Source organism: Oncorhynchus keta, chromosome 32 (genome assembly GCF_023373465.1).
Source record: "Oncorhynchus keta strain PuntledgeMale-10-30-2019 chromosome 32, Oket_V2, whole genome shotgun sequence".
Classification (NCBI taxonomy): domain Eukaryota; kingdom Metazoa; phylum Chordata; class Actinopteri; order Salmoniformes; family Salmonidae; genus Oncorhynchus; species Oncorhynchus keta.
In genome coordinates, this window is record NC_068452.1 from 5,278,025 (window position 1) to 5,288,291 (window position 10,267).

At 46.5% G+C, this 10,267-nt stretch overlaps 1 protein-coding gene across 1 annotated transcript; it reads right to left on the minus strand.

The window, feature by feature from the left end:
• Nucleotides 1-247: 247 nt before the first annotated feature.
• On the minus strand, nt 248-7,709 carry LOC118364890 (suppressor of cytokine signaling 7-like). Its single transcript, XM_052490442.1, has 9 exons — nt 5,758-7,709; nt 5,468-5,529; nt 5,211-5,315; nt 4,378-4,509; nt 3,592-3,740; nt 3,031-3,199; nt 1,734-1,862; nt 1,325-1,460; nt 248-950 (listed from the first exon to the last, which is right to left on the minus strand). The coding sequence occupies exons 1-9, from the start codon at nt 7,287-7,289 to the stop codon at nt 830-832; spliced, it is 2,535 nt and encodes an 844-aa protein (XP_052346402.1). The 5' UTR covers nt 7,290-7,709; the 3' UTR covers nt 248-829.
• Nucleotides 7,710-10,267: the final 2,558 nt, after the last annotated feature.

Here is a 10,267-nt window from a genome sequence, read left to right on the forward strand (position 1 = left end):
ACTCTACAAGGTGTTAAGCATGTTCCACAGGGATGCTGGACCATGTTGACTCCAAAGCTTCCCACAGTTTTGTTAAGTTGGCTGGATGTCCTTTGGGGCAATGGACCATTGTTGATACACACAGGAAACTGTTGAGCATGAAAAACCCAGCAGCGTTGCAGTTCTTGACACACTCAAACCGGTGCGCCTGGCACCTACTACCATTTTATTTCAGTCAATTAAAAATGATTGTGCAAAAGAGGGAAGCCATATTTTTTCTCTTTTACTGAAAATGCTGAGCCTGTGGCCAGCTTGGGGTACGGAGGAACAGAATGATGAGCAAGTTACAATCAGGGATTTTTTGACAATTAAAACCAACAAACAAAGATCAACCATGGCCTCCTGTGGGCCAGTCCACAACAACCCTCATAGCAACAGGAGGGAAGAAAACGAGGAAATTATGATAATTGGAAAAAATAGCAGTACAAATGGACCAGTGCATCAACTTCAGTTCATAGGTACAGTGAATATCTGTCTAGGGATCGATTCAAAGTCTAGGTTCAAGTTGTTGTTTTTTTGTTTTCATGTTGTTTACAGGCTAGAAGAGTCCCCACTCCTGTCCGTTCTCAATGAGGCTGTGTCCTTTTTTGTCCCTGCCCCATGTGTGCCCGCCGTATGGACAATTTTCCAGCATTCCACTTCTGTCCCTTTCTACTCTCATTGGTCAAAGTCAAGAGAAGGCATGGTCATCTGGATCCCTTTGACTGCAGCTGACTGGATACAGAGGGTGCCCGAGGACTTTGATTGGCTGATGCTGGAAGACTGGCAGACCAGCAGACACCTCTTCCAGTTACGTCTGAGACTCGGCCTCTTGTTCTACTCCAGCCCCTGGTCGAATGCTCTTGATTGACAGGTACATCTCTTCCTCTGCATCGTAGTAGTAGAACTTCCTCAGGTACATGATCAGTGGTCTGGAGAGGGAGAGGTCAAATGCAGAAAGATGCCTTTACATTATGTTTAGCATGCGAGGTCGTATTCTCCCTGTGTATAACACTCTCCGTAAAAGAAAGGAAACTGATGAGGATGATGATGGATTGCATTAAAGTACAGCTGCTTTTTATAGAACTTTTCACTTGGTCTCAAAGCACATCATCCATGTCTAGTCTGTCAGCAATCAAGGATTATTCCCTTGATTTATTTATCCAGACTAAAATAATATGCTGAGGCATTTCTGTCAAAGCTCGGGAGAGAATGCTATTTCACTAACAACTATTTCCAAGAAAACAAATACAAGGTTAAAATGAATGACTAAATAAATATTTGGGTAAATTGAGTATGGCAGTACTTGGGCAGCGGCAGCTCCTGGATGTGGTCGATGCGGACCATTTGTCTGATACAGAAGCGGCAGAGGTGCTGCAGGGACTTGACGTTGCTGAACCGGGACACTGGGTAGAGCAGCTGCACCGGGGTAGGGGGAGCCCTGGAACACACACACACATTCGATGCACACACACACACACACACACACACACACACACACACACACACACACACACACACACACACACACACACACACACACACACACACACACACACACACACACAAATGAGCACAAACAACCAATACAGATGCTCGTAACCTCTCAGCAACCTTGTATGCTATGCTTACTCTCATTCCAACCACTACACTATGTGGTAGTTCACATAAACATCTAATTGGTTAGGCCGTGTAGGAATGGGGGCCGTTTTTACCTGGCACACGTGATCGCAGGAAGTAGAGGAATTTTCCATTCTTGGAGTGCATGATGGCTCGCTCGATAAACTCCACCACAGAATGACATCGGTCCTCAAACTTGGGGTGACACCACAAGCTGAATGTCCCTATAGATGGAGACATGGAAGGGACACACCACTGAAGGTTACACTGAACACTTACACGTACATACCATTTAAAGGGGAATGAAATAGAACCTTGTGGTACCACTTTATTTAAAGTGTTCAGGTATAACGCTTTATTAGTTGTTATAAGCACGTATTATATCATATATCAAACTTGTTTTTCTCATCTAACCCATGGGTTGGGTGGCTGATATGTGCTGTATGTGTAAAAACATAAATAGAATTAACTGCATGCTTTCTGTCTGTCATATATTTACACTGCATGATGAATGTGTCTGTATGTGAGTAAATCCCGTTAGAAGTGCTTTATGCGTATGCCATGTATATATGCGAGCATGTCTTTGTCGTTCACCCAATTTGTGTGCGGGTGACTCACCATGTTGCTTTGTGTGCGTGTGTGTGTCTGTGTGAGTGCACGTGTGTGTGTGCCTGCCTTCGTGTGTGTGTATGTGTGTCAATAAACATACTGACTGAGTGAGTAGCTACAACATTTATATTTGTGTGATTGACTGACTGTGTGCGCGTTTCTGCGTATTTACAGTACACAGGACTCACCACTGTCGTGCTCCATGCGCGTGTGGTGTGTGTAACTCACCCCTGTAGTGCTCCATGAGTGTGTGGTGTGTGTAACTCACCTCTGTAGTGCTCCATGAGCGTGTGGTGTGTGTAACTCACCCCTGTAGTGCTCCATGAGCGTGTGGTGTGTGTAACTCACCCCTGTAGTGCTCCATGAGCGTGTGGTGTGTGTAACTCACCCCTGTAGTGCTCCATGAGCGTGTGGTGTGTGTAATTCACCTCTGTAGTGCTCCATGCGTGTGTGGTGTGTGTAACTCACCCCTGTAGTGCTCCATGAGCGTGTGTGTAACTCACCCCTGTAGTGCTCCATGCGCGTGTGGTGTGTGTAACTCACCTCTGTAGTGCTCCATGCGCGTGTGGTGTGTGTAACTCACCTCTGTAGTGCTCCATGCGCGTGTGGTGTGTGTAACTCACCCCTGTAGTGCTCCATGCGCGTGTGGTGTGTGTAACTCACCCCTGTAGTGCTCCATGCGCGTGTGGTGTGTGTAACTCACCCCTGTAGTGCTCCATGCGCGTGTGGTGTGTGTAACTCACCCCTGTAGTGCTCCATGCGCGTGTGGTGTATGTAACTCACCTCTGTAGTGCTCCATGCGCGTATGGTGTGTGACTCCCTGGGAGCGGAAGCTGAGGCTGAGGATGTAGCGGGGGTCAGAGCTGTCCCTCACCAGGAACGCCCCGTCAGGCTTCCCCTTCAACTTCATCTCTGCATCTTCCCAGTTCATAGGACCCCAGTACCAGCCACACTGGGGATAGACATGTAGGTGATTATGAACAAATATCATAGAAACATACACACAGGCGCACGCACACACACACACACACACACACACACACACACACACACACACACACACACACACACACACACACACACACACACACACACACACACACACACACACACACACACACACACACACACACCATCCGTAGAATCGAATACAAACGTAGAACTGAATGAATGTCATGAAGAAGTTTTCATCAATTAAAGTTTGTTATCACACACCCACCAAGGCAGTTATCATCAATTAAATATTTGTACCTATTTGTTAGTATGTAACCCAATTGATTAGTAGTGAGTCTATATTCAGTCAGTATGTATGTGTATGTGTGTCGTTGAGTGGGTCGCAATTACCTTTTCCAGCTCTCTCAGACTAGCGGTGAAGTTGCTGGCCTCAGGCCGCCTCAGAGGACAGAGCCTTGGGGGCGGGGCCAACCTGGAAGAGGGTGGAGCTGAGAGGAGCTGTGAAGAGGTGGAGTGAGGCAGGGCCCGGAGGAATGCATCTGAAACAAATAGAGAAATATTCAGCTAGACACAATGATATGAATGTGTAGCCCAAACCATTACATTTGGCATAAATGGGAGTTGCAAGAAAGTTCAAGTCACACGCATAGATCTCAAGTTAGGACTTGTTACTAATAGATGATTAACGGTATTCAATTTGAGCAAGACTGCTTAGACAGACCAGGTGCCACAAATATTCATTCTCAAGACATATAATAAAAAAGATCAGACAAGCATTGGTTCGCGACCGCACACCTTCACGATTCATTTCCACGCTGATTGGTCTGTATAGTCTTTCCTGAATACAAGCACTTACAGTATTTGACCTGAGGGCAAATATACAACCTTCACCCCAACACGCGAGTGTCACAACATATCACTCTACGAACTTAGGCATTGGCCAACAGGCACACAGGTTATATGTTACCTATATATTCATAACTGCAGATGTTATACATGTTTATGATTACTGATATATTCACACATGTTTATAAATACAGCATTATAAATATATCATATTGGTATTGTTTTGTATTATGGTCTTTTCAGAGTCTTAGCTCTGGCCATTACGTGCTCTATTACCACACCGTCTGCCCGTTTGCCCCATGCACAGCTCCCAGCTCTCTGGTGTCTTACCATTGAGGCTGATACTATGCTGGATGGTGGCATGGGAGGGATGAGGAGGAGGAAGAGGCAGGGGGAGGGACTGTAGGGAGGCCCCCATAACACCCACTAGGAAAGGACCAGGCTGCGGCCCACCTATGTCATCTGGAACAGAGCAGGGGGGGAAGGGGAGGTTTCAGACCAGGGAGGGGTCTAGATCACAGGCTTTCTCAACTCCTCTCCTCTGGACCCACTGTGATGTGAAGTTTTCATCTCAACTTTTTTTGCACTGTTCGTTTTTTGACACGTTTTTATTTATTGAAATGTACTCCTTGAAGTATTCTGGGTAATTAACCAATCAAAACGACATCCGATGTCATTTTATATTTTTAGGTTGCCAGAAATGTGTGATTCAACGTGACATTCAGTAAATCGGTTTGTCCTTGTACCACTGCTTGGCTGAACATTCAATTCTGATAGGTCGAGAGGGTGGGTCCCCAGGATCGATGTTGAGAAACGCTGGTCTATAAAGGCCACAATTACAACAGTCCCTCGGACTTATGGCTGTCGATGTGAGTGTTGCCGTGGGGATCAGAGATGGTGTAAAGGCTATAAGGCTCTCCATCACCATAGATCAGAATGGGTATGTTTACATACTGTGATATTGCTTTCAGGGGAGGGAGGTAATACAGTGTGTATAGGAGAGTAGGTTGAGTGAGGGTGTGCAGGAATCATTTTTAGCGTTTGCGTTTGCCTTCAGGTAGAAACATAGGCAAAAGAGATGCGTGCAAGTAAGGGAGAGACACAGAGAAAAATAGACTACTCTACAGAGACACACATGGAGAGAAAGAAAGGAGGTAAAGTACCTAATAGACTGAGACTTCTGCGTGGCGGAGGTGGAGGCGTGGGAGGGTGCCGAGTGTTCGCTCCTCTCCTCGAAATATCCACATCCACCAATGAAACAGTCTCGCCTGCACCCAGAAATGGAAAGGAGGAAAGAGAAAGAGAGAGAGAGGGAATGTGAGACAGGAAATGATAGAGGAAGAGAGTGATGCCACTAAAGAGACATGAGTTCTTGGACCAGAGTTTGCCTCTTCAGCCAAGAAATGGCAGAGCCCCTTACCAGTGAAAGGAGCAAAGGAAGCAGGAGAGAAGGCACTTTGGGCCCTGGTCATTCTGGGTTGGCTGTGGCAAGAGAAAGACAGCAAAATAGGAATGAAATAAGTTATAGAGGGATGGAATATAGAGGTGATCGGGTGAAAGATAGATATTAGCTAGGCAGCCGAGATTTAGAAGAAACAAAAACAGATTTTGAAAATATTCTGACAGTTATGGGTCTATAATATCCTGATATAAATTATAGGCATATAATCAGTAATTACTCACGATGCTTAAAAGTGTTGAAGTCCTTACCTGTCCACGTCATGCTCCCCACCACTTCCACTGGCCATGTCCGTCAGACTTCCAGCGGAGGAGATTGAAAAGGCCACTGATGGCCTCTTATCCAGAAGGCTATTGGAACCACTACAGCTTTTAGTTCTGAAAAGTTTACTCAGGCGTATTTTAAGTGAGCCCTTTCTGGACTTCCCTGGAACTTTTAGTGTTTTCTCTCCGTCGCTTCCCCGACCGTTTGGAGTCCGGGGCGCACTGACGCACTTGTCTGCCCGCTTCCGGGGTGTTGATGCCTGGCTAGGGTTTGGACTGACAGGTCGGTCCGAGCTTGGTGTAGCCGCAGAGGCCCCAGGTAATTTCGACACCTCCGGATTCTGTTCTGTATCTCCCGGGCTCGGTTGAGTTGGGTTAGGTGCGTTTCCATGCAGGCTACATACTTGTGCGTCACCGTGCGCCGACGGACAAGGTTCTCCAGCCACCCCTTCCATCTGTCTAGTCAACTCTGCTTGAAAGCTACTGAGAGAAAATGCACCGGACATCTTTTGAACTCGACGTGCTCGACTTTCATCCGAATCGTCGTCCGGGCAGCCAGTGATACCCAGGCTGGCCACGTCCCCAGTCCCCAGCCCCTCCAGCACCAACAAAGCATCGCTAGTCTCAGTCGGGTCATCCCCATGTCCCATCCCCGCAGGTGCCGGCCCATGTGCACCCTGACACGAGCACTGTGGCATCTCCCCGTCCTTGAATAATATCTTGGGTACCGCGCCGAGCCCCAGCTCCCCGAACCTTCTGGCCAGGTCGAACACTGGGCCGTTGGGCAGTTCCCCGGTTGTGCACCCCCATTTCGACTCTATCATGGTGAGAGGATTGGATTTATCCGATAAGGGAGGCCAGTCTAATGGGTTGGTGATCAAACGGTGCCGATGACATAGCTCACCTCCCTCGATATCGGCAGCAACCGTGGATAATGCCACCCGGGGATGCAGACCCCAGCTCCGGGACAGATGGTTCTGTTGTTGCGTGTCGCCGGCGCTGAGCGTATTGTTATTGATGCCTCCGCTTATGTCGGAGACAGAGCCGGAGGTCTTGTCCAAACCAATATGTTCCCTCGACTGATTCCGACCGTCGGATTCACGGTCTAAAATCTCCTCACCATCCCTCAATATGTTAGGAAACACAAGGAGCTGAGGCCGTAAGCCGCCTCTGTGAGCGAACTCAAATCCCTTGGCCTCCATAGCGCTCTGTGGAGGAAGAGTAATAGACACCGAAGGTCTAGTTGCCATCACCCCGGTGTCAGGTGCCGCCGTTCCGCAGCTCTGTTGTGCATTGTTCAGCGAAGAGAGATGCCCGGAATGCGCGAGGCCTGTCTTGGGATCTCGGGAGAATTCCAAGCCCCCTTTCATGTTGCTATGAGCCAAGACCTCTTTACCGAGTCCTGCCACCACTCCACCCGACGACAGATTCCCATTCTCCTCGTCTAAGCGGTCATCCTCGGCCGCGGAAACCAGGCGCATCAAGACAAAATCGGGAGACATATCTTGCGCGTTGTTCATAATTATTCCTCAATTCACGAAAGGGAATAAACGATTTCAACGCTTCACATAGCTACCGCCGTTTGATGGATCCCCGTTGTCATATAATGAAGAAAGGCCAAAGCGCTATCTACCATAAATAGGCTACGAGCGAATAAACTATTTAAAGCGTTCTTTCATTATCGCACAGATAAGCGCCTACAAAAAAACGACATCCATTTCTATTCTAACGAAGACCGAGCGAGTGGACGCATAAATATATCCAGCTTGCTGTTGTAAGCAGTCGAACCCCGGGGTCAAACATACGGTCTCATTTGTTAGAATAAAAAGCCTCACAAGTCTGACCACTCTCTTTCTCTCGCTATCTCTATCTCTCTCATGTTCACAGCGAAGCCCCACCCGCTCCCTCACTTCCGCAAATCCTATGCGTTCGTTCTGTGTTCAGTGTGTCCCTAGTCTCCCTCTCCCTCCCCCCCATTTCTCTCTCCCTGTAGCGTGAAGTGACGAGAGAGAGAAATCAAATAAAAGTTTATTGGTCGCATACATAGATCTGCAGATGTTATCGCAGGTGCAGCGAAATGCTTGTGTGTTTCTAGCTCCAACAGTGCAGTAATATCTAGCGATACAGAAAAATACACACAAAATAACACAAATAATGAATCATTTCAGAATGCTGGGCTACTTTGCAATTAGTGACATGCATAGTAGCCTAAATATTACAACATCCAAAATTGTTCCAATTATTGACATTGATTGGGGGAAATTAATTCCATACAAGACTACATTTGTTGTTGCTGAATTGTATTGATTGATGGCTGTATAATAAGGCTACGGATTGATTAGTTGCAAGAATCAGCACGGTAATAACACCCCTAATAGCTTAGGCAATAATAAACATTTAGTATTCAAGGCCTATTTTGAATTCACTGCACGTCTTAGGAAATGATAGGACGACTTCAACAAATTAGTCCATTATTTTCTCCGGTGCACAGAATAAAAATCTGACCACTTGTGCCAATGGCTGTGGGCAGTGCTGGGCACCTGATCTGCTCAGTCTGTTCTTGGCATCTCACCGCCCAGTCTTCGCCAACTTAAAAGCTGTGTCAATTTCAGTTCAATTTGGCTCGGGAAGAAGCAATCTAACATTGTGCTATTAAAGTGACTAAGGAAATTAGGGGAGGAAAAATAAGAAATAAAGATTCGGAATCTATTCTATTCCAGACTGTGCCACATCATCAACACTTCCTGAACGAGAGTCATCACACAGGCCCTCACACTCTGGGACTGCACTTGACGTGACTGCACTTAAAAACATAAATCTGGTGATTCAGCAATCCACGTGTCACTTGTAAAATGTAATGTCATAGAATAGAACAGGATAGAATCTAAAGTCCATCAATTAATTTGCAAAAGATAAATCATCAATGCATGGGCGTTTATAATTCGACCTCCCCTATCATAATCATTTGACTTCCACTTGTAGCCTGCTAGATCCAGAGGAGTGGCCTCCTAGACTGCACTCATTGTTCCCCAATTAAAGTGATAAGACATGATTTGGGAATTCTAGAGCCTTCCATCAAGAGCAAGCAGCACCGTCCTGAGCTTGACAACCTACATTTCAGCAATGCCTATCTGCCCTTGTTGGACACCCCATTTTGGATTTCAGGATGCTATCCATTTCCTCCACTTGTCATATACAATAAATACCACCTTGCAGACAAAGGATGACAAAAGGTTTTCACCCATAAATCATGACTCATTCAATCCGTTGTAAAAAATATTGTATTTTTTATTTACATCTCTCAACCAGAAGGTGGTGCTACAGGCCACCAATGATGGTAAACCCACTGAAGCCCGGTTTAATACAAATGATCATCGTAGAATGGATGGACAGACATTTCATTCTTGATGAGTGCTAGCTAGTATGTAAACACATATATTTAAGTCAATGAGATGGTGCAAGGTAATGCATTATCATGATCACAGATCATGTTTAATTCAAAAGCTGCTTATACAGGTAATGTTGGGCAGGGCTGGCAACACAAGGGGCTGAAAGTGCACATATGCACAACAATGAAATGGCTTGCTTATCAAGGGTCATTTTAAACAGAGTCCTGATTGTGAGATTTGCATTGCCATTGAGTCCCAATTGTGAGATTTAAATGGGTGTATACATAAACACAGACTATGCACGGATCATTTGGTATCAACATTTACAAGCAGGCTTAATTCTGTATTACTATGAACAAACTCCCAACTACCTACAGTAAAAGCACAGGCACACGTGAACACACTTAAATACACGCACACACACACACACACACATCTGTGCAGCCTCATTGTCTTTCCCACACCACTGCAGAACCTCCCCTGCTCTGCAGTCCTGGGTGGGGGTAGGCGACCCACAGGAATGGATGAAAATTCTCAGAAGCCCGTTGCCATGGCACCGAAACAAGGATGTGCCTGCATCACCCAGAGCCTGGAGTTGTCTGCTCCATCACTGAGATATAAGAAGGGGTGGGAGGTGTCTCTCTCTCTCTCTCTCGCTCCCTCTCACACACACAAACACTCCCTCTCTCTCTCCTTCTCTCCCACACACCCTCCTTCCCTCATTCTTAGTGATGATGAATACTGAATCGTATGATAAGGGAGATTCCCATTTTATAGCCACACATGACGACACTCAATGTGAATCTATCTCCACCTTTTTCGCCAAATAGACACCGGTAATCTATTTGTCAACACACCTCATACAGCTGAAAGCATCATCATATCTATAGCATCCCTGACTTCCCTGGCAGTGTGTGTCACTGTATACATATTCCTGGAGGATCAAAGAGCAGCCTGATCCCTCATCCACTCTCCTGGCTGACCCCGCTGGAACACCAGGGGTTAATCCATCGAGCGCACGATTTTGATGGATGCCCAAACACAGGCGGATTAACCCTCATCCCGCATCATCCTCTCTCCTCTTTGCGCTGCGGACACACACGCACACT

Bases quoted from the DNA above. Each gene is read 5' to 3' on its own strand.
- LOC118364890 (XM_052490442.1), bottom strand. From the start codon at position 7,289: ATGAACAACGCGCAAGATATGTCTCCCGATTTTGTCTTGATGCGCCTG. The intron at 1,863-3,030 runs GTGAGTTACATA...CTCCATCTATAG, and splicing joins GCGCATGGAGCACTACAGAG to GGACATTCAGCTTGTGGTGT. The intron at 951-1,324 runs GTACTGCCATAC...CTCCCTCTCCAG, and splicing joins CAGGAGCTGCCGCTGCCCAA to ACCACTGATCATGTACCTGA.